At 33.4% G+C, this 21078-nt stretch overlaps 3 protein-coding genes across 5 annotated transcripts in view; 1 reads left to right on the plus strand and 2 right to left on the minus strand.

The window, feature by feature from the left end:
- Positions 1-1196: 1196 nt before the first annotated feature.
- On the minus strand, positions 1197-8294 carry LOC111508895 (tRNA (guanine(37)-N(1))-methyltransferase). 2 transcript variants are annotated; one of them, XM_023164529.2, is made up of 3 exons: positions 8145-8294; positions 4935-5039; positions 1197-1518 (listed from the first exon to the last, which is right to left on the minus strand). In XM_023164529.2, exons 1-3 carry the CDS (start codon positions 8256-8258, stop codon positions 1312-1314), a joined length of 426 nt encoding a protein of 141 aa, XP_023020297.2. In that variant the 5' UTR covers positions 8259-8294; the 3' UTR covers positions 1197-1311. The 2 variants fall into 2 exon arrangements, with proteins under 2 accessions (XP_023020297.2, XP_074039801.1); XM_074183700.1 differs by lacking the exons at positions 1197-1518; positions 8145-8294 and adding exons at positions 5226-6125; positions 7633-8125.
- Positions 8295-9663: 1369 nt separating this feature from the next.
- On the plus strand, positions 9664-12216 carry Rab19 (RAS oncogene family member Rab19). The gene is made up of 3 exons (XM_074183705.1): positions 9664-10016; positions 10076-10417; positions 11476-12216. The coding sequence occupies exons 1-3, from the start codon at positions 9804-9806 to the stop codon at positions 11584-11586; spliced, it is 666 nt and encodes a 221-aa protein (XP_074039806.1). The 5' UTR covers positions 9664-9803; the 3' UTR covers positions 11587-12216.
- Positions 12217-13251: 1035 nt separating this feature from the next.
- Positions 13252-21078, minus strand: part of LOC111508896 (uncharacterized) — a 60786-nt gene continuing 52959 nt past the window's right edge. For both annotated transcript variants that reach the window (XM_074183704.1, XM_023164531.2), the window contains exons 4-5: positions 19596-19745; positions 13252-14400 (exon numbers count right to left, since the gene is read on the minus strand). In XM_074183704.1, the coding sequence (XP_074039805.1) occupies positions 14304-14400; positions 19596-19745 (247 nt within the window). In that variant the 3' untranslated portion in view covers positions 13252-14303. The remainder of the gene's footprint in view (positions 14401-19595; positions 19746-21078) is intronic.

The following is a 21078-nucleotide window of genomic DNA, read 5'->3' on the forward strand; positions in this document are numbered from 1 at the left end:
TATCTATGTGTAGGTACTTCCACCTTAGTAAAATCAATTTTCATTGTAGTTGTGTTTGGTCCCTACTATTTGAATTTCACTACAACTTTCAACTGAAAGAATATCTGAAAGCGAATCATCAAGTCATCTAAAATCACTATACCGAAACTCATTACTACAAGAATTCAAGCAGTTATTATATTCCTCCATAAATAGTTTAATTCCAAAATGAATTGCACTGATTTTTTCTGTACCTTTTAGGAAATGGAACTTTCAAATGTTTGCAATGATTACCGTAGCTGTAATTATGTAAAAGATTCTCCATTATCTGGGTTCCTTCCGAATGGCAGTAATGTTGATTTTGATCTACGGGGTCTGTTCAAAAAATCAAGTGAATGTTCAAATTTCGCGGGAATGGGAGTGAAAGAAATGGATCAAATAATTTGCATAAAATTTTGTGAGAAAAATAGATGTACACCTGATATGTTGACAATGGCATAACGTGATTGTACTCTGAGTCAGAAAAATGTTCACAAGTGGTACAAACTTTTCACAGAAGGTCGAAAAGATGTGAATGCCAGCGCTCGCCCTGGTAAAAATGTTAAGAAAGTAAAGAAAATTATTATGGAAAATCGCCGAATCACTTTTAGAGAAGTTGCTGAGGATGTCGACATATCGGTTGGCTCATGCCATGCAATTCTAATGGAAATTTTTGGGTATGAAGCGTGTGGCAGAGAAGTTCGTTCCAAAATTGCTGAATGTTGACTAAAAAAACCGTCGCTTGATCATCGCACACGAATTGTTCAATGACGTCAACGGTGATCCAAATTTGCTTAAAAGAGTCATAACTGGTGACAAATCATGGGTATATGGTTATAACATCGAAACCAAAGTCCAATCGTCCCAATAGAAGAGCCAAGACCAAAAAAGCATGCAAAGTTCGATAAGATGTCAAGGTTTTGCTCACTTTTCTTCGATTACTGTAGCGTAGTGCATCAGGAGTTCTTGCCACATGCTCCTACAATCAATAAGGAATATTATCTTAAAGTTATATGCCGGGTTGAGATATATGACAAATTTTTCATCATGTTATTTGCTTAGTAGTAGTGTTTAGTGTTTCTAAAATTTATAGAAAGTGTTTATAAATATATACAAGTTTTATGGAAAATTTGTGATCATTCTCTTGAAGAATATACTGATTGAAAAAAAAAACACAGTTTATTCAAACAATAATAATTTTATTGGGATAACCATTTTTTTTCCATAAACTATAAACAAAAGGGCCAATTTACGGATTTACTTTATACCTCCCGTTTTCTAAAGGTGGTATACCTATAACTGCATTTTATCCAAGTCATTCATGACATCTTCAGATTTCTTCTGGGTGTCCACTAAATCTTTGGGGTTTGAGGAGGGTAACTTTGTTTTAGTGATTTCCGGATTATCTTTTTTAGCTTTATTTGTGTTCCTCACAGTATTCTGCATTAGCTGAAGAGCTTTGTCAATCTCAGCTACTTTACTTTTGTTCTTAATATTAATCTGAAAATCATCAAATAATTTGAATTGGTATAAAAACAGGATTATAATATTGTTTATAACAAAATAACATGTTCTCGAAATACTAATACTGTAAAAATAAAACTTTTCCATATCTATTTCTGATTTATTTTTCTAATTCATGAAGTTGATTATTTAAAATAAGGGATTTAACTGAATCTACCCTTGAAAAAAATGACAGTCATTGTAGTCTTTTATTTTCAGATGAATTAATGAGCAGCAAGCCGTGATAATTATTGAGGATTTAACCGATTGCAAGTTCTAGCCGAAGCTGATATATTGTTCCCTGCAAATATACTCTAGTAGTCGCAAGCAAGAACAATCCACAAGAAAAGTTACTAAAATTTCTTGGAACTCAAAAATTATGTTGGAGGCACATCTGAACAGTTTGAGTAAGAAGCTCAATTCAGATGTATGAGTCAAACAATTTTTGACACATTAACTCTATCAACTTCTGAACGAGCGAGATATCAAAGTGGGGCAAAACTTGTATGGATAGGAATCATTTCAAGGCCGGCCTTAATTTTCATGAGGCAGAAAGGGTGTACATTGAAAGATTTTCTGATGATCCTATCTGCCAAATGTATTACTAGGAAATACTAATCGAGGATTTGGCTAGCTATACTAATTTCTGATTACATTACTGAGTTTGGCACCTAAGTGATTGAACACTTGTATTGTGCAACTCTATTATATATGCAGATTTCAAATAAGTCTTGTAACAAAATGGCTTAGGAATAATATTAAAACATAATGAAAACTTCATAAGCGTATGTCAGCAAAGAAGTGTAAATCAGAGAAGATTTCAAATAACTGGAAGTGTAGCTAGTGCTAGGAGAGCCGGAAGATAATCTATCTCGAATGAGAAATAAATCGTTGCATCTATAATAAATAACCCACTAAAGTCATAACAGTTGTTCCAAAGAAATATGTCTCAACAACCACCAACAAGAAATATCTTAGAAGACTTAGGTTTCACCCCTATAACTTGAATTGAATGATAATGACCCACACAGAAGAATACAGTTTTGTGAGTTAATATTCGAACGTTTGATTGCAATCAGATTCCTACTTGTTTGAAGCCTAAGGTGAAATCTGACTGGTGATACATATTTGGAAATGATACATATCATAAATGCTGAAATGCGTTTAAAAACAGACTGTTCAACTGTTAAGGGGTTCAAAGAGAATGTTTTGAATATTTGCTTAAATTATTTTTTATGTATAATATAATAACGGGTCTAAAAGAAAAAGATATTGTTTCATGACTTGAGATTAACATTTATGAATTACAAAAGATGTTATTGATTCATTTAAAAAAATTGACATCTGGTGACAGTTATGAAATTCCTAGTTCCAAATTCAAACAATAACTCCGCAACCGGTTATCAAAATTTAAAAAAGTGAAGATCATTGTATATAGAATTGAAATATCTTTCATTTGAAATGTCACATGATTCCTGTAATGTATGTGGCTGCTACGCCACTGATATAGGGCCAAGGGTGCATGATCAAGGACAAGAGAAGCCTATATCATACGTTTCTCGCACTTACATGGTAGAAGAAGGGCTCCAACCGTATGAAATAAGGAAACAGGAACTCGAGAAAGACAGTAGATGTTTGTTAGGGGGACATCAAGTCATCATTCCAAGAAGGTTACGAAGATGGATGTTAGAAGAGCTTCACGAAGGACATCTGGGCATTGTGAAAACTAAGAGTTTAGCAAGATCGTACATATGGTGGCCAAATTTGGATTTGGACATTGATGAAAAGGTGAGAACCTAGTACATGCAAGTAATGCACCAAGAACAGAGTTGTCGCCATGGTCGATTTCAACAGGACCCTGGGAAAGAATACACATGGACTTCTGGGGACCAATGAGGCAAATGAATTTTCTCGTTATAACAGATGCTTATACCAGATGGCCAGAAATATTTCAAATGCCAACTACAACGAGTATAGAAGTGGAACGATGATTGAGGGAGGTCTTCACAAGATTCGGGATACCGAAAACTGTCGTCTCAGACAACGGAAGATAGTTTGTGTCACAACAATTGAAGATATTCTTTCAACGAAATAGAGTTAGACATATAACGTTACCACCATTCCACCCATAAAATAATGGAGCGGCAGAAAAACAGTAAAAACGTTCAAAGCTAAATTAAAATGTCTGCTGAACGAGCCGAGAAATAGAGATAGTCCTAGAGAGGTACTGATTTCTCGATTTTTGATAACTTATCGCAATGCAGAAATTGTACTACCCGGAAGTCACCAGCTGAAATGATGTTTGGACGTAAGGTTAGAACTAGGATAAGCCAGGTCGCAAACATCACATCATCTGTGCAGGAGGAGATACAAGAAACCTTGAGGAAGGCGCAGGAAAGACAGATTATGTCAAGGGGAGGACACAAAAGAGAGTTAACCCCTGGAGAAGAAGTTTGGGTGAGGGACTATCGAAGCACAAGCTCAAGAACCTGGAAAGCAGCTCGAATAGAAACAAAGATAGGCAGAAGACTGTACTTGTGCAAAACACTTAATATAATTATTGAGTAGCAAAATTATATAACAAAGTACCCAACCCCGTCTGGCTGAAAAAAATCCTCATAGAAACCTGTTATTATTCAACAGAAAATTTCTTTAATGACCCATGACTACTATATTACATACATTTTTTCTAGGTATTTATGGTTAAGTAAGTTTAAAATACTTTCTTCAGCTATAATTTACAATGAATTATTCCATATAAAAACATACAAGCATTTGTACTCATATCTATAACCAATAATAGGTTAACATCTACAAATAGAAAACTTATCAAAGTCACCCCCTTAGATATATTCAAATAAAAATTGAAAACTCACAATGCTCTGCCTATTAATAAGACAATTCTCAATTTCGATTTCCTTGTGTATTAACCATAAAAAACTGTAATTGTATTTTTAAAATTTGTAAATTTAAATAATTTATTATATTATTTTGAAACCTAATATTATAATGTTATTCATAAGTATTATTTGATGATTATTTAGATTGATAATTAGTCAATGACTAGTCAAAACACTATTTCATGTAATATTGTCAAATAAAATATATAAACACATACATATGAATGTGATTTTTTGTACATATTTATTTTTACAAATAACTTGAATAGTTTCATTCAAGTATATATGTTAATGTGTTTTATGTTATTATGCAAATAATGATGTAATATCTAATTTACACTTAATTAACTGTTATTACAGATATGATTATTCATGTGTCATGGTGAAAAAGTTGTTTTTATTTATGATATAAAATTAATATATTTTTTATGACTAAAGAAAGTAAATAATTTTTCTGAACAACCAGAAACACTTTATAGTAGAATTAACTAATATTTTGACAAAACCACTCACTTGTTTCAGTTCAGATTTAACAGTTTTGGCTTTTGCTTTAAGTTTCAAACTCTTGGCTCCAGCCACTTTGAATACCTTATCAACTTTTTTGTGGTTTTTTCCCATCTGAAAAAAACAAAGATAATCAATTTATGACCTCTAAGAAATATGCAATAGAAAATAAAGCAAATTGAATCACTATCAACAAGCAATAAATTTATGGAATTTCAAGACATATGGAGAACAAAAATATCTTGTTGATATTGATGCAATATGTTTATACAACTGTTTCGTGCCTAAATCGAGACATACCAGAAATGCTTGATTTTTTATTCTGTGAATGGAAACTGTCTTCAAACTTCCTTTTTTTACACATCCCCACTAAAATGTCACGATCAAGTTTAACAGTAACTCTCATCATTTCCTTCATAGAGCTCACGGTCCTCACTCTGAATATATCAGATATTTTATCAGAAACATCATGTCCAAAGTTATCCATAACAAGATTTTTTGCTATATCAATGTGGTTCTCGCCTTTGGCAAAACAATAAACAAAAATGGTAATGGGGTCAGATATAAATGGAAGTTCATCCTCATTAAATAGTCCTACAAAACTATCTAGAAACTCTACAGCCATGGCAGGTAGATTCATTGTAATGAATACTTTCTGTTTTTTTATTAGGTGTTGTGGCAAATTTTGTCTGATGTTGTTTTTTATGAAGTCTCTGCCATCTATGTTGAAAGATTTGAAATAATTTTCTCCAACTTTATTAGACTTTGCATTATGTTTCAGCCAATTGAAAGAGTCTGGATTTAAGTCATTTGCATAAACAAAACACTTTTTTTTAGCGGCAGGTATAGAAAAAGGACCAACACCAGCGAAAACATCGAATAGCACATCATTTTCTTTCAAGAGTTTCACTATTCTTTCATGTTCTGTGCACAATCTGGAATTCCAATAAACTTTAGAGAAATCAAATTTGAATGTGCAGTTATTTTCTTTCACTGTGGTCATCATATCGTTGTCTCCTTTAAGTAATTCCATGCTAAAGTAACGATAGGTATTGTCTATCATGTTTACTTTATTCACCACAGATTTACAACCTGGTATTTTATCGTAGAGAATTTCTCCAATAATTTCTTTATAGGGCAATAGATGTTCTCTTAGATTTACATGTACGATATGACCAATTTTTGTAAAGCTTGACATACCTAAAATGAAAATTTTAGTTTTGTACTTATAAGAGCATAATCAAAACTGTGTAGTTGTTCAATCCCTAACCTGGTACAAATGTAATAAGAGAGCACTAAATTTATCGAAAGGCAATAAAACATATGACTCACTGAATTGACAATTTTGTACAAACCACAATCTAACAAAAGGCTCATAACCAATTGTTGAAGTCTACACGAAAATCAAACAAACCCAAGGGTTCAAAATTTAAGAGATTCAATTCCTATACCACTGGGCCTAATTCGTTTCAATAAGATTGAGAATATTTGAGGTATTAGATATTGTCGGTCCTAAAGCAATTACTGAAGATAACTATGCCTAAGCTGTATTCTGTATTTTTTGTCTGCGGTCTGCAGATTTTCATGCGTGATATTTCATCTACAACTGCAGTTAACAATATCGAACAGACAGTGTTCCAGTTGTCCTGGAAGCGCATATTATATATATATATATATATATATATATATATATATATATAAAACAATATGTTGACATGACAAGTTTTTTTCCTTGAATAGTGAAAAACTAATCCATTTTCAGTGTATTTTGAGAAAGAATTTGACCAGGAGTTCACTGAAGCTACTTTAAAAAATAAAAAACGATCAAATGAACTTGTGATTTCAAAGATTTATAGTAAGCCAATACTCATTACTGAAAATTTAAAGCTATGCAAAAATTATACTATTCCTAACCACAATTTCTGCAATAATTTGAAATCATGTTCTGGTGAAATGGTTTTTTTTGTTTAGGTTTCAACAATTTTCTGACTAAAATTTGCAAAATTTTTAGTAAGCAAGGTAGGCCTTGATTATAAGCAGATTTTTGGAAACTTGTACAAACCTCAAACCTTACTTTTTTAATACGGAAAGTTGGCTTATTCGTGGTTTTACTTAAGGACCGACAATACATTTCCATCAAGTTGGGTTGACTCAATCAACCAATGTTATTACGGAGCAATGTTAGTGGAGGCAGCATTGCAAAGGTTGGCTTCCAAGTAATATAAACCATACAATTGGTTTGTGAATTGTGTATTCATTAATTTTGCCTACAAATAAAACAACTTAGGTTTCTTGAAATAAAAATAATTCCGTCCAAATTCCAATTTTAAGAAATCCAAGTTTATAAAAAAAGATCCAATCATTAATTCATTCATAAACAAAATTTATAAAAAGTACGGCAAATTACTAACTAATTAGACTATACAAAACTTCGTTGAAAAAATAATTTGCCCTTGTTTGATGGGAAAGCTCTGCATTTGCGGGCCAGAGGTTCCATTACCCTGCGATAAACCATCAGACTGAAAGAATGATCATGAAAATAAAACAAAAATCTCTTTTATACCATGCATGAATAGAGACCGAGATTTTATATTTGTTTATAGGTGTAAAGAAATTTGTATTGAAACTATGGAGAAACCTGATTTTACCGCCGACCAGTCTATTTCGTAGATAATCTACACGATAACAATGGTTTTGAATTACCTACCTTCTCTTTCACTTGGTAAAATAGCTTTCAATAATTCCTCTGCGGTATAATTTTCATACTTGACTGTCAAGTTCTTTCTTAATAAATTATTCTCAGTTATTGCCATCTTTTCTAAAAGATTTTGAACTTCAGTTGGGAAGCTCGTCCAGTCTGATACAACATTTGGATTCAAATATATTTCTATTTCATCACTTGACATATGCTGAACAGGTTTAAGTTTCTCTAGCTTCAATAAATATTTCTTCATAATGGGTAAGATGGTTTGCAACTGGGATAATTTGATAGATAAATAACTGATCTGCGATTCCATTTCAAACAACTTTTTATCCAAATGCATCAAACCACTAACAGAACTAGGAGGTCTCATTTTAGAAAAAAATATGTTCGCAGTGGAGATATAGCGATTTCCTTTTGAAAATATTTTGAAATACCGAAGGTAAGTAGAAAACAGTTTCTCAGAACATTTCATGTGAATTAAAAAATTATTAAAACACATTACATTTTAAGGTTACCTTATCTTGAAATTTGAACTCAAAATACTTCTCTTTCTTCTCCTTCTTTTCTGGGTTTCTCGCTGTGTCTAGGGTCGGTGACATATAACATGTATTATGCGACACCTGTTGCATAAGTTTGGAGCTTCGTCTTGTCTAAGAGTGGGTACACTAGCCACTGGCCTCGCTCTTAGCAATACTGCACCCAATAGTATTATGCACTATTTGACCTTATGTATGTTTCTTTTTCGTATCGTGCATATATATATGACATACTAGAGATCCTGTGTTGACGTGCTAAAAGGGATTAGTTCCAACGAAAAGTATAGTAGAGGTAAGGATGAGATTATAATACATAGATGGATGCTATATTTTTGATATTTATCTTCATAAGTTAATCTAATTGAGGTCTTAAAATCTTACGATTCTTATTCTTTTTGATATTGCCACTCCTTCAGAGATCACTGATATATTCCTCTTCTTCTGTTGCCTGGGTGATAAGATGAACATTTTCAGGCGTGTCTATACTATCAGACTAGAGTAACAAACAAGAATGTAACTGTTTTATGCCTTATTATGTTTTAAATATATATTTATTATGTCTTTATATTACAGTACCAGCTTCCGCTGGTTTTTATCAGCTACTTTATATTATATAATTTACTTCATAATCTTTTAATATATATTCTTATAGCTTTCGTCTGATTTTCACTACGATTTTTATTTGTTACGACCGGTTTCTGTTTGTTAAACCATTCTCAAGTAAACATGAAAAAAGCTATTTCCTTTATTCTATATTCAATATAGATCAATATCTAGGTCATCAATTAAACAACAAAGGTACAAGTTTAGGAAAAGTATCAAGGTTGGACAAAATTTACATTAGAAAGTTACCATTTTTGGTACTTTTTGATAAGAAAGACAATAGTATTGCATCACTCGTCGACAAGAGGACCGCTACAAATTTTTTATTTTTTTTTCATATGTATAGGCTTGTTTGATAGATATTTCAATAATATATCCAACATTTTTCTATCTCTGAAAATCGGATCAGCTGATCTTAAGAAATTAGCAGTTTCATATCTGTTTTAAAGATCTTCAAACAATGGTGTTTCATTATTTTCAGGACTAATAGTAAAATAATATAAGTTTATGTAAGTTTGAGCAATTACATTTCAAATTCACTTTCAACTATTTTCGTGTGATTTTCTTTGGATTCGAAGAATCTTTATTAATGCTGTGTAAGAGATTGGTACTGTCGAACAATATTGCAGAACTCATTCCTCCGGCAAAAAGGCTGACTCTAACTCGCATTCAATATGTGTTGTTTAACATAAACAGAACATAAAACAAGTTTTGAGATGTGATTTTTTATCATTGGGAGAAAATGACAGCTGACAGCAATTAAGAAACTACTCGCATGTAAATGTGAATATTTGAATAAACATGAACGAGACTTGATCGGATACTATTAGGCAAAGGCTAAAAAAGAAAAGCATGAAATTGAACTAAGAATAGAAGAAGAATGTCATATGTCATTTCTCTTTGACATGTTTTGTTCTGTCGGTCCGTCCAAAAGATGAATAAAAAACAAGCTTCAAGTTGTATATTTATTTTTAGCCAAATGTCTCGCCCCTTAAAATAAATTGGATTGGAATGTTATGACATGCTAAATCCACAATGACTACCAGAAATCCTTCAACATTGATGTCGATACCAAATGAAGAATCCTTTGATTTTTTGTTTAAAATAGTTTTAATTGGTGATTGTGGAACTGGCAAAACATGTGTTGTTCAACGTTTCAAGAACGGCACATTCATAGAAAGGCATGCGAATACGATAGGCGTCGATTTTTCTATGAAGACTGTAGTTGTTGACAATAAGAAAGTTAAAGTAAGATTATTAAATTTGAATATGTAAGAAGTATTTTCATCAAATGTATTTTTTTGAAGCTGCAAATTTGGGATACTGCCGGCCAAGAGAGATTCAGAACAATAACTCAAAGTTACTATAGATCTGCTAATGGTGTTATTATAGTATATGACATCACCAAAAGATCTTCATTCCTTTCGGTGTCAAGATGGGTTGAGGAAGTCAGGAGATACTCAGGAAATGCAGTGTTATTGGCCCTAGTTGGAAATAAAGCTGATTTGGAAACACTGCGTGAGGTGGAATTTGAGGAGGCTGAAGCCATGTGTCAATATTTGCCTGAGGTACTCTTTGTGTTGGAAGCTAGTGCTAAATCCAATTCAAATATCGAGGATGCCTTCATGTATCTTGCAACTGAATTGAAAGTAAGGAATTTGTGTGTTTTCAAAAAAATATAAAAAAATCCTTAATGAACCTTTACTCTATGGACTTGGTACAGAATACTTTTTGAGGTATTTTTAAAAAATTTGTTAGATTTCAGAAACTCAGTATCAAGCTTGAAGAAAAGAAAATATTCAAAATTAACATTGCAATTTTTTCTGAATGTAAAGTTTCTGTCTTTGAAATTGGAATAGATTTTTCAAATGAGGATAAATCCAAGGATGATAATTCAAATATAAGAGATTAATTTTTTTTTGGCACCATATATCAAGTTCTTTGAAAATGTTTCATAGTGCACATTACAAATTACTCCTGCACTCTTGGTGTTTTAAGTTCTAAATTTTATATTGAACATTATAAAAAGAGTTCAGCCTGAGTTCTCTTCAACTATTATTCCTTTGAATAGGAAAGTATTCATTATATCTGTATCATTTTCCAAGAGTAATTTGATAAGCCCATCTCACACATGGGGAAATTTAAACATTGAATCTTGTTTTTATGATAAATACCCTTGGGTTAGTCTGATGTCAATTGACAATTAATTGTTAATGAATCACCAGATTTGGATTATCCTAGAATTGGTAGATATAGAGGCTTGGCTTTGTAACAGACGAGACTATCTTGGAGCATCATTTCTCATTAATATTTGTGGATTCAGTTTTCTGTTGATCCCATAGATGACACCTTCATAAGGGGATATGCCATTTCCTTTTCTTACTGTATATTATGTTAGATCATGTTCTTAGGTTATGAATTATAAAATATTTTTTGAAAAAATTAAGTGAAAAGAATTTTTGGAAGATCATAAAAACCAGACGTTTTTCAATGGAAATTTCAAAAATATTTTTAGATTGAATGGGGTCCAAATATTCCAGTATTTTGGTTATGAGCTTGGCAGTATTCCAATAACACATCCTGTCGATAACCTCAACATATTTTACTTTTCAATATTTTTATCTAGCTTTCCAATTATTTTTATACGTATATTTTGCTATTAATATAGCTTGAAAGACCAATTTCATGTTTAATATTTCAATTTCAGAGAAGACATGACAGCGGACTATTAGGTCAAGATGATGAGGATGATACTGTTAGGCTTGGTGAAAGTCGGACTATTTCGAAATGTTCTAGTTGTACAAAAGGTTTTTTGTAGATTTAGTGTGAATAAGTAAGGTGCCTTAAATCTGACTGATCACAATGGTTTACCGTTATACAAAAGAAATATATAAAACAATGCCCCAGTGGCTGGCTAATCCTAGTACATGGTTCGGGTATTTTTAAAACAGATTCATGAACCTGGTTTAGGTCGTGTAATTGTAACTTTTGAGATGTAATAATTGACCAACTCTCATTATTACTAAAAAGTTATGACATGCATGAATGTTCCTATTGAAAATGAATAATGCAACCTCTTGCAACTTGTTACTTACTATTTGTGATTTACCATTTCTGATTGGAGCATGAATCTATCTTTAGATTCACTTCCCACAAATACTTGCCATTGAAATGTTTTGAACTGTAGAGTAGGGAGTAACAATTATACTAAATTGAAAATTCTTTTATCGCGAAATTCAAATTCAATAGGTTTTCAACTGGTAGAAATTGAACAAAATACATTTGAAGTAAATGCTGTTTCATTATCATAGTGAATCACAGTATATAAAATACTGAAAATTTCAAATTTCATGAAATGCAAAAAAATAACCAAAATGCTTTCCTGTAGTTTATTGGAGAAACACTTTATTGTGAGATTTTCCCTGGACAGTTCACAAAACTGCAACATGTGTTTCGCTATACAATAGCTTCCTCACGCATTTTCATTCTGAATAAAAATATGTAATTTGTGCATTAAATGACAACAATTTTAATCATGTGACTTTCTACCTAGGTAATAATTAATAATGAAACATTTTGTCAACCCATCAAATGGATATATACCTACAATTTGTGCTTTACATAATAATTTGAATCATATGACTTTTTATCTACTTGATGACTGATGATTTTACATGAGGTTTTGTAAAAACTAATTTAAAATGTAAACATAAAAAATCACAAACCCATTAAATGAACATTCAATAAATTAACTACCAATTTCCACAGAAGAGGAGAATTTGATTCTATTTGGTCAATCAGTAAATTTTCAAACTACTATATTCTTTTATTCTATGGGAAAAGTTTCTCCCTGTTTGTCCAATATAAGGTGTTGGACAAGAACCACAAGTCAACTCACATACTCCTGATCTATCCAGCAGTGAAGTTTCTAACAAAAACCGAGGGATGTTATTGGTGGGTTCACCACAGTATGCCACTATCCTATGACGCTAATTGTTGTATATTGAAGTGGGATTGATCTGGTAAATGGCTTGTTTTTTTTACTGAACAGATTTCTTAAATAATTTGCCTTCCTCGAATGTTTCGTTTCCAACCATTATAACAGTCCTTTTAGCTGCACTCAATGAAAAAATATACAACATAATTCTAACATTCATAATTGAATCTAAAATATCAATATAAAATGTAATAACTCGATTGACTCGATTGACAACGTAAGATCAACCCTCTACATTAGAAACCATCCAATTTTTGAGGCATGACCAAGTAAATGATCATATTTGATATAAAAAGCTAATCCCTGAAAGCCATTCGGAAATTTTCAATCTTTGCATAACTATTTTTTTCTATGAAGTTTGAATGGAAAAGTTGCAATACTCTACAATGTTTTCTGTTGAGAGTCAAGTGGGTCAACAAAATTTTTTTTTTGGTAAAATTATCAGAAAAGAAACATTTACAAAACCTTTATTATGAATTGAAATGGGAAAAAACCTTATTAGGTTTCTACTTCACCAACAAACAAAAAATTTGGAAAACTTCCAAAGGAATTGAGAAAAAGACTACAAGGAAAACTTTTTATAAAAACGTGTAGAGCATACATAGACAGGTATTCCTTTCAGATACAAACTGGAAGAAAAACCCTTTTTGAAACAACTAATTTCACATAAATATCGAGTTACACAAAGGAAAAGGTCCTTTCAGTACCAAGGCTTCATATGTTCGTATGGAACATTGAATTTCAAGAAACTTCACCCATTCTTATTCACTTTGTAATACAAATATTCATTACGGAATTGAAACATACACACACACACACACATTATATTGGCATACAAGGCCTTTATGTATCATTAGATAAGACTAATTGCGAATAATATGACTATTTATCTAGTATTCAAATAAACTATTCAGATCTGAATTTTCAGTCATAAATTAGTCAACCCTCAACTAACGATGTATGTCAATATGTATTGAATGAGCCACCAATAGATAAAAGTTCGTAGAGAAATCATTGAAATATTTTTTGTACACATAAAGTGATGAGTTTGAATACTGTATGGAGGAAAGATTGATTAAAAGTGTTTTTCAGTAATATCGGTCAACTTCCATTCATACAGTAACCTTATTTTTAATAGGACAGCAAAATGCTTGAATTTGAATTCATCAATTTATTGTAGGGAAAATTTAAGAAAACCTCTTCTGAAATTTACCAGAATTGCAAAAAAATTAGGCATACATTTGGCCAACTGATTTCGAGTTTTTTTGCAGCTCTCCAATTACGTTATTTTTGTTGAAAATAAATCACTTGTTCATCTAGCAATAATTTATATTACATCTCCATTAATAAGAACAATTGTATTTTTATCATGACATAATGCTCTCTAATATATAAATAAACTATGTACATTTGAGCAAATTTGTTTTATTTGTCCCAACAAAAATCAATCATTGACTTAGTTTTGATCACACCCGTTTTAATTAAGTATCACTCTATTTTATCGATTGACTATATGTAAGCGCACTATGCTGCATCACCTACATATTCGTTACAGATGGATTGTAGGTAACTTTCGAGTGTTTAAGTTCATCATCTGTTGGTTCCATGTCCTGTATTTCATTTTCCGCCATATCACTGAAAAAAAAAGATAGATGAATCAGTCTACATCGCAAATTGAATATCTCGGAGATACAAAAAAATTCATTGTCACGAAATTTAAAATGAAAACTAGGTGATATTCAACTTGACATGATTTAAAAAAAATAATGGGCATCCATAAAGATGCTTATTGGAGTTAATTCAAATACTATTCCTTGAATTCTTTTATTTGCTGTATACAAACATAATAACGTAATTACATGTATACAGTAGCATCAAGACGATACATTACGTTCTACACACAAGGCTTATATAAACGTAATCATAGATCCAAAACAAGCACTGATCCGAAACACCAGAACTACAATATTATTCTTGATTAATTCTTAAATCTAATCTATTTAGTGTAGTAAGAGTTGATTTAGTGTAGTTCATCTCTTGATTACGCCAACTTGGTTGGTGAAACTTGCGTCGAGAAGAGTGTTGAAGTTCGGGTGTTTGGAAGCAGTTTTTTTTCAGATATGATCTATGCTAGAGGTTTCACTTTTACCTTTCAATAATCACAGTAGGTATGATGAAATAACTATGAACGATACACGACATAAAATTTATCAAGAACTTGTACACGTAGTCATTGTAAGTCAAACAGTAAAACCTACGGTGTTGGTACATGGGATGTTTCTTCCTTACTTGGGACTTTGATCACGAGATGGGGCTGTTACTAGTTAACAATATTTCTCTTAGACAAAGGTTTCATACTTGCAGTCGAGCTGCGTTGAAATTAATCGAGTCCCAGGCACTTTTCTGTTCGGGTCGGATCTTTCCTGCACTGATGAGAGGTAATACTTCGAAACAGGTTTGTAGCGTATCTACTTGAATAATTTCAGCATTGTCCTACTGCTGGATGAACGAGAAATATCCCCGAAACTAACCTCTGTGAGGTATCTTGCATAAATGTCAATATCCAGCGTGATATTAGCTGGGGAAGTAGTTGTTTTCTGGCAGGCATTTACCAGAACCTACGGTCTAGGTAGTTGAGAGAGATAAATATTTAGAGATTTTATATCGAAATATTTATTTTCTAATAGTGCACAAATTTGTTCTTATTATTTTCGGCAGGCGATTGTGTAATGAATATTTCAAACATAGTTTTCTTTGTTCGCGGTCTTATGTCAGGTACATTAATTTTCAATTCTGTTGAAGAATTGAAATTTCCTTTTACAGTAATAGCCCGAAAAACATGGTGAATTTATGGGTCATATGATATCAAGACCGTCAGTTGTAGGTGGTGTACGTGATGAAATGAAAATAATAACCCCAGTGCTGTGTAATTTGCCAAAGTGTTTGTATCGTTTCATGAATTTTTAGAGATTAATTACGATTGAGATCTTTCTTAACCAAATGCCGTAACCAAAAATGGGATTTAGTTTTTTATAACATGTAGGATCATTTATATTGTGATGCTGTATGTTTCATGGGACGATACATGTAAGATCAAACCCATACCGAAATATCAAAGATCTTATGGTTGATCTTACGTTTACATCTCCATAAATCAACTAATTCGTATGGCATGACCAATATAATGTGAAAAACAAATTTCACGAAAACCGTGCAAGAAATTATCACCTTCGCAAATCGATTTCACTGATTTCTTTTAATATTCCCCAGTTCCATTTTTTACGGCAGTTGGTCCAAAGTCATAACTTCTGCGAGCTAACTATTCAAAAGGTCTTATCTTTTAACGTGTGATTCCTGACATGGGAAAGCCACACAAAAACTTTTGGCACTTCCTCCACTTTTCCAAGACCAAAATTGTTATGTTCCTCTCTTACAACTGGCTACATAAGGCTGAAACTAATTTTCTACTTGCGGACGTTTTTAAGATAAATCAAATGGCGTCCCAAAAAGTCAGCATAGGCTGCGGTCTTTATATTATTTTAGATGAGTTTGCTTCTTTGCTTGTTCAGGCTTGTCACTTCAAAATCTGTCTTTTAAATTCAATATGATAAACAGAATGGATAAATGTCACTTTTTTTGAATGAACAGCTTAGCAATTCCTTCAGTATTACTACATGACTTCAGAGAAGTTTGTACTTCGTGGACTCCAACACTGGCATATATACAGGCCTCATTTGGTGATGGCAACACATTCACAGACTTCACAAAAATTGAATATCTGGGCCGGCATTCTTGGTAATCATATTGTTGGATCATTTTTCATTGAAGGTAATCTCAATGGAGACACATACTTAAATTTATTACAAGACTGTGTAGATCCTACGATTACACAAAAATTTTAGAAAATGATGACAATTTCGTAGAAAATGAAATAACATTCCAGCAGGATAGTGCACCCCCACATTTTGATGTTCGGTGGACGAACATCATCAGTTTTTGGACGAACAATTTCCAATGCGTTGGATTGGCAGAAGGGGTCCAGTAGAGTGGACAGCTAGGTCACCTGATTTCACACCGATGGACTACTTTCTGTGGGGACACCTGAAGTCGAAAGTGTACTCTACTAAGCCTACAAGTCTAGAAGACCTGCGACAGAGAATTTTTCGGGAATGCCGATTGCTGACTTCTTCTGACATCTTGAATAATGCACGGAACGCTTTCTAGAGTAGACTGTATTACTGTATGGAACTAGGTGGAGGTCATTTTGAACAATTTATCCGTTGATTTTGGTCCCACTGATATTATTTGTTGTTGATTTCTTCATATTAAACTGAACGACAGCGAATTTTCTTTTTTTTCTTAAATAAAACGTTCAACATTCAATTTCTCAATAACAAATGAAACAATTTCGAAAGAAATGATTACAGAAGTAATAGGGGAACAAAAGACCTTTCAAATGATGTATCACTCGACCCCCCATGCCATTGAAAAAATAGGGCGGGTAGTTGCTGACCGCAGAGAGGGGGTGAAGTATCGGGTATGATTTCCATATCAGGATTAGTCCCCCTAGAAATGAAAATTGTCGTGTTCTTTGACATTTTCGATTACATGTCCGTTTCTGACTTACAGAGGGGGGTTAAGTTTTCGTTGAAACACCTTGTAGGTATATGTTTTCGTATAATGATGTACCTTTTCCAGCAGAAGTCCTGCGGAAACCGACAATCATAAGGCTCTGTAGGTAAAGCAGCCAAATGCCAGTGACACCATGGTATTTATATCTGTGACTATCGCCATCGGAATATTGTTTGATAGTTTCAAAAGTTTTGTCCATTTCAATTTTCAATTTAATTTCAAAAAAATTAAAAAAATGCTGACAATGAATGCTTTCTACAGCCTTGAAGAATTTGTGAACTATTGCAAAAGTACCTAATTTATATTAATACTTGTGTGTAAGTATGCCCCTGTGTGAATATTGTACTTTCAAAATAATTTATTGAATTTCTAATTTAAAAAAAATGATTTGCATAACATTAACAATGTGCTACTAAGTGTAATATGAGTTGCCATATCCAAGAACAGCTTGGTTACAAATGGTCAATAAAGAATCTGAATCTGTTCGACGTTGCTTTGCGGAATTTCGTTTTGGAGATTTTAGCCTCGAAGATGAGGCCAGAAGGGGTCGACTAATCCAGGACGAGAATTGGCGGCACTGGTGGAAACGGACCCATCACAAATTGTACGTGGGATGGAGGAAGAACTGGACGTCAGCTCCCATGCGGTTTTCGATGGTGAAAAACGTATTGGAAAGGTCAAAAAGCTCGGAAACTAAATGCCCCACGATTTGAATGATCAATAGAAGGGTCACTATTCTTTGCTTTTGCGAAACCAAAACGATCATTTTTTTGGATCGGATCGTCACGTGTGATGAAAAGTGTAGGTATCCTCTAAGACAACAACAGATGTTCAAGAAAGTGGTTGGACACTGATGAGTCATCCAGCCACTTCCCGAAGGAGAAAACTCCCAAAAAAGACCGTGGTTACTGTATGGTGGTTAGCGGCTGCAACCGGGCCAAACTATCACAGCAGAGTCCTATTGTGAGGAAATCGACGAAATGTACCGAAAATGGCGTCACTAGCAGTCGGTACTAGTCAACAGAAGATGTCCGAACCTGACAACGCCCGTTTGCACATCCCACAAATCACAAAAATTAAACGAATTAAGCGTCTAAGTTCTGCCTGACCCACCGTACTCCTCAGACCTCTCGCCAACCGACCACTATCTTTTCAAGCACTCCGGTAACTTTCTCACCAGTAAAACCTTCGCCAACCAGGCAAAAAAGGCCTTCGTTGACTTCATCGAATTCCGAGCACGCAATTTTCATGCTGACGGGATTAATTGACTCGTGTTACGTTGGCAAAAGTGCACTGGCTTTATATTTGGTATTGATCATTGATTTGATAATGAGTAGTAATAGCAGCAATTATATGAATAAACTATGTAGTATATAATCAGATATAACACTTACGAATATTATGAAACTTTCTGGTAGGTACATCTGATTTGTTAAAAAAGAATTTGAGCAGAAATTGTTAAATTTTAGAAAATATGTGCATTGTCGAAGTAGGATTTTGAAATATTTATAAGATTATGTTGAAATGCAGGTCTTAAAATGATACATAATAGTTGAATCTGTTAAACACTTTAACAATGTATGTGTAATAGCATGTACTTGAGTTTTGCATTGTATGATTTAGATAGTTGGTGAAGTGGGTTGAGATTTCATTTCGAAACATTCATCTTTTCCAGCGTTCCTACACAGTAGAATCTGGTGAATGCTTGCCAGAAACCACCTGTTTCCCCGGCTAATGCCCCGATGAACACTGAATTATATCAGACAGACATTTATGTAAGTTACCTCAAAGATGTATTGCAGATGCTTTTTGTTCATCCAGCAGTGGGACCACGCTAAAATCAAACGAGTAGATCAACTACAGACCGATTTCGAGGTATTACCTCTCATAAGTGCAGGAGAGGACGGATCAACACATCAGTTTGATTGAATCGTGTAATTGAATGTTTATATGAGAGTACCTGTTTCAGGAGTTATTTTTCTTCCAGTTTGTGTGAAAGTTACTTCTTTGCATGATCTATACATCTATGTATAGAGTTACTCATTTTGAAATTGACTGCATCCTTCCTTTTTTTGTAAGATTCACACTTTTTTTATCAAGATGGAGTAGTACAAAGTCAAAAACTGTCTTTCCTACATACGTTTTGTTGTTTTTCCTCAAAAGTTCACTTTACCAAATATTTTAAACTCAAAACTTACTTGTAATGATTATGTTTTCGTAAAAACAACGATTTTGGACAGTCCTTCATATAAGGCCAGCACTCAGCAGGTCCTCCCAGTTTACCGCTGCCTGCATTTTCGGCTTCAACGTATTCCTTAAGCATTTCAGCATATGGTGATTTACTTGCGCTGAAAAAATTAAATGTGAATAAAACTCTCCTACGAGGATATTCAGAGATATAAAAAGTTTTGTATTAATTCCAATAAGAATACAAAAATATCACACATTCTTTGTGACTGTTTATATGAATCGTCCGTCAAACCGATATAATTTGAAAATTCAAAATCGCCATATTCAAGTTAGACATCAATCACACTTTCATTTTTGGCCTTCCTAAAATTTCTTAATTTGCAATGTCCATTGATCACTACTTGGTACATGGTGGAAAAATTAGTATCCAAGAGATTTTTCCCAAAAACTAACTTCTCGATACGCGTTTTACCAAAAAAGTTGACATCTTCAGCTTTCTTCATCCCCTGAAGACGGCGACTTGGTTGATGAAACGCGCACCGGGAAGAGAATTTCATTTCTGGTGATTGGGATAAGTGTTTTATTTTTATTCTACGCCAGTGGTTTCAGTTTTTCCTCTGATGGGCTCTGCTCTAAGCAACATTGGAACTTTCATTGAGAACTCTAAAAACTACATTCATTCTGTTCAAATATTTATTTATTCATCAGTTTATATTTTGACCCATTTAAAGTGGCCACCCTAAGATATAATACACTTGTGCCAGCCTTTTTTTCCAACCCTCGAAGCAGTTCTAAAGTGCACTTTTTGGTATGTCCTTCAGTTATCTCAACGATTCAGTTTTTATCTCCTTAATCGTCTTTCCATATGTCTCTGCAATCTTGGGAACAAGAAAACGTCACAGGGGGGCAAATCTGGTAAATACGATGGCCGAGGCATGATTAAGGTGTTGATTTGTCCGAAAATTACGAAGAAGCAATGACGAGTGAGCCGGTGCATTATCGTAATGCAAAAGCCGGACGTTTCCTTCGAGATAATACTCCTTATTAACCGTACGATCATGTGGCAAGAACTCCTGGTGCATTATGCCACGGTAATCGAAGAAAACAGTAAGCAAAACATTGACATTTGATCAAACTTGGCGTGCTCTTTTTGTTCTTGGCTCTCCTGGGCTCTTCAATAGGGACGATTGGACTTTGGTTTAGAAATCATAATCATAAACCCATGATTCATCACCAGGTATAGCCCTTTCAAGCAAATCTGGATCGCCGTTGACGTTATTCAACAATTCCTGAGCGATGCTCATACAACGTTTTTTTATCCAAAATTCAGCAATTTTGGAACCACCACACGCTCCGTTCCCGAAATTTCCGTTTCATAGACCAGAGAAGTCTAGTGTTGCGCGACATGCCTTGGAAAAAGGCCACAAAATAAGTGAGGAATTCTTGAAATTGTTGAGACAGGTATAAAACAACAGGTTCTTGGATGCATTC

This window comes from Leptinotarsa decemlineata, unplaced genomic scaffold (assembly GCF_025532065.1).
Source record: "Leptinotarsa decemlineata unplaced genomic scaffold, Ldec_3_MD MMD2_tig00026340_RagTag_RagTag, whole genome shotgun sequence".
Classification (NCBI taxonomy): domain Eukaryota; kingdom Metazoa; phylum Arthropoda; class Insecta; order Coleoptera; family Chrysomelidae; genus Leptinotarsa; species Leptinotarsa decemlineata.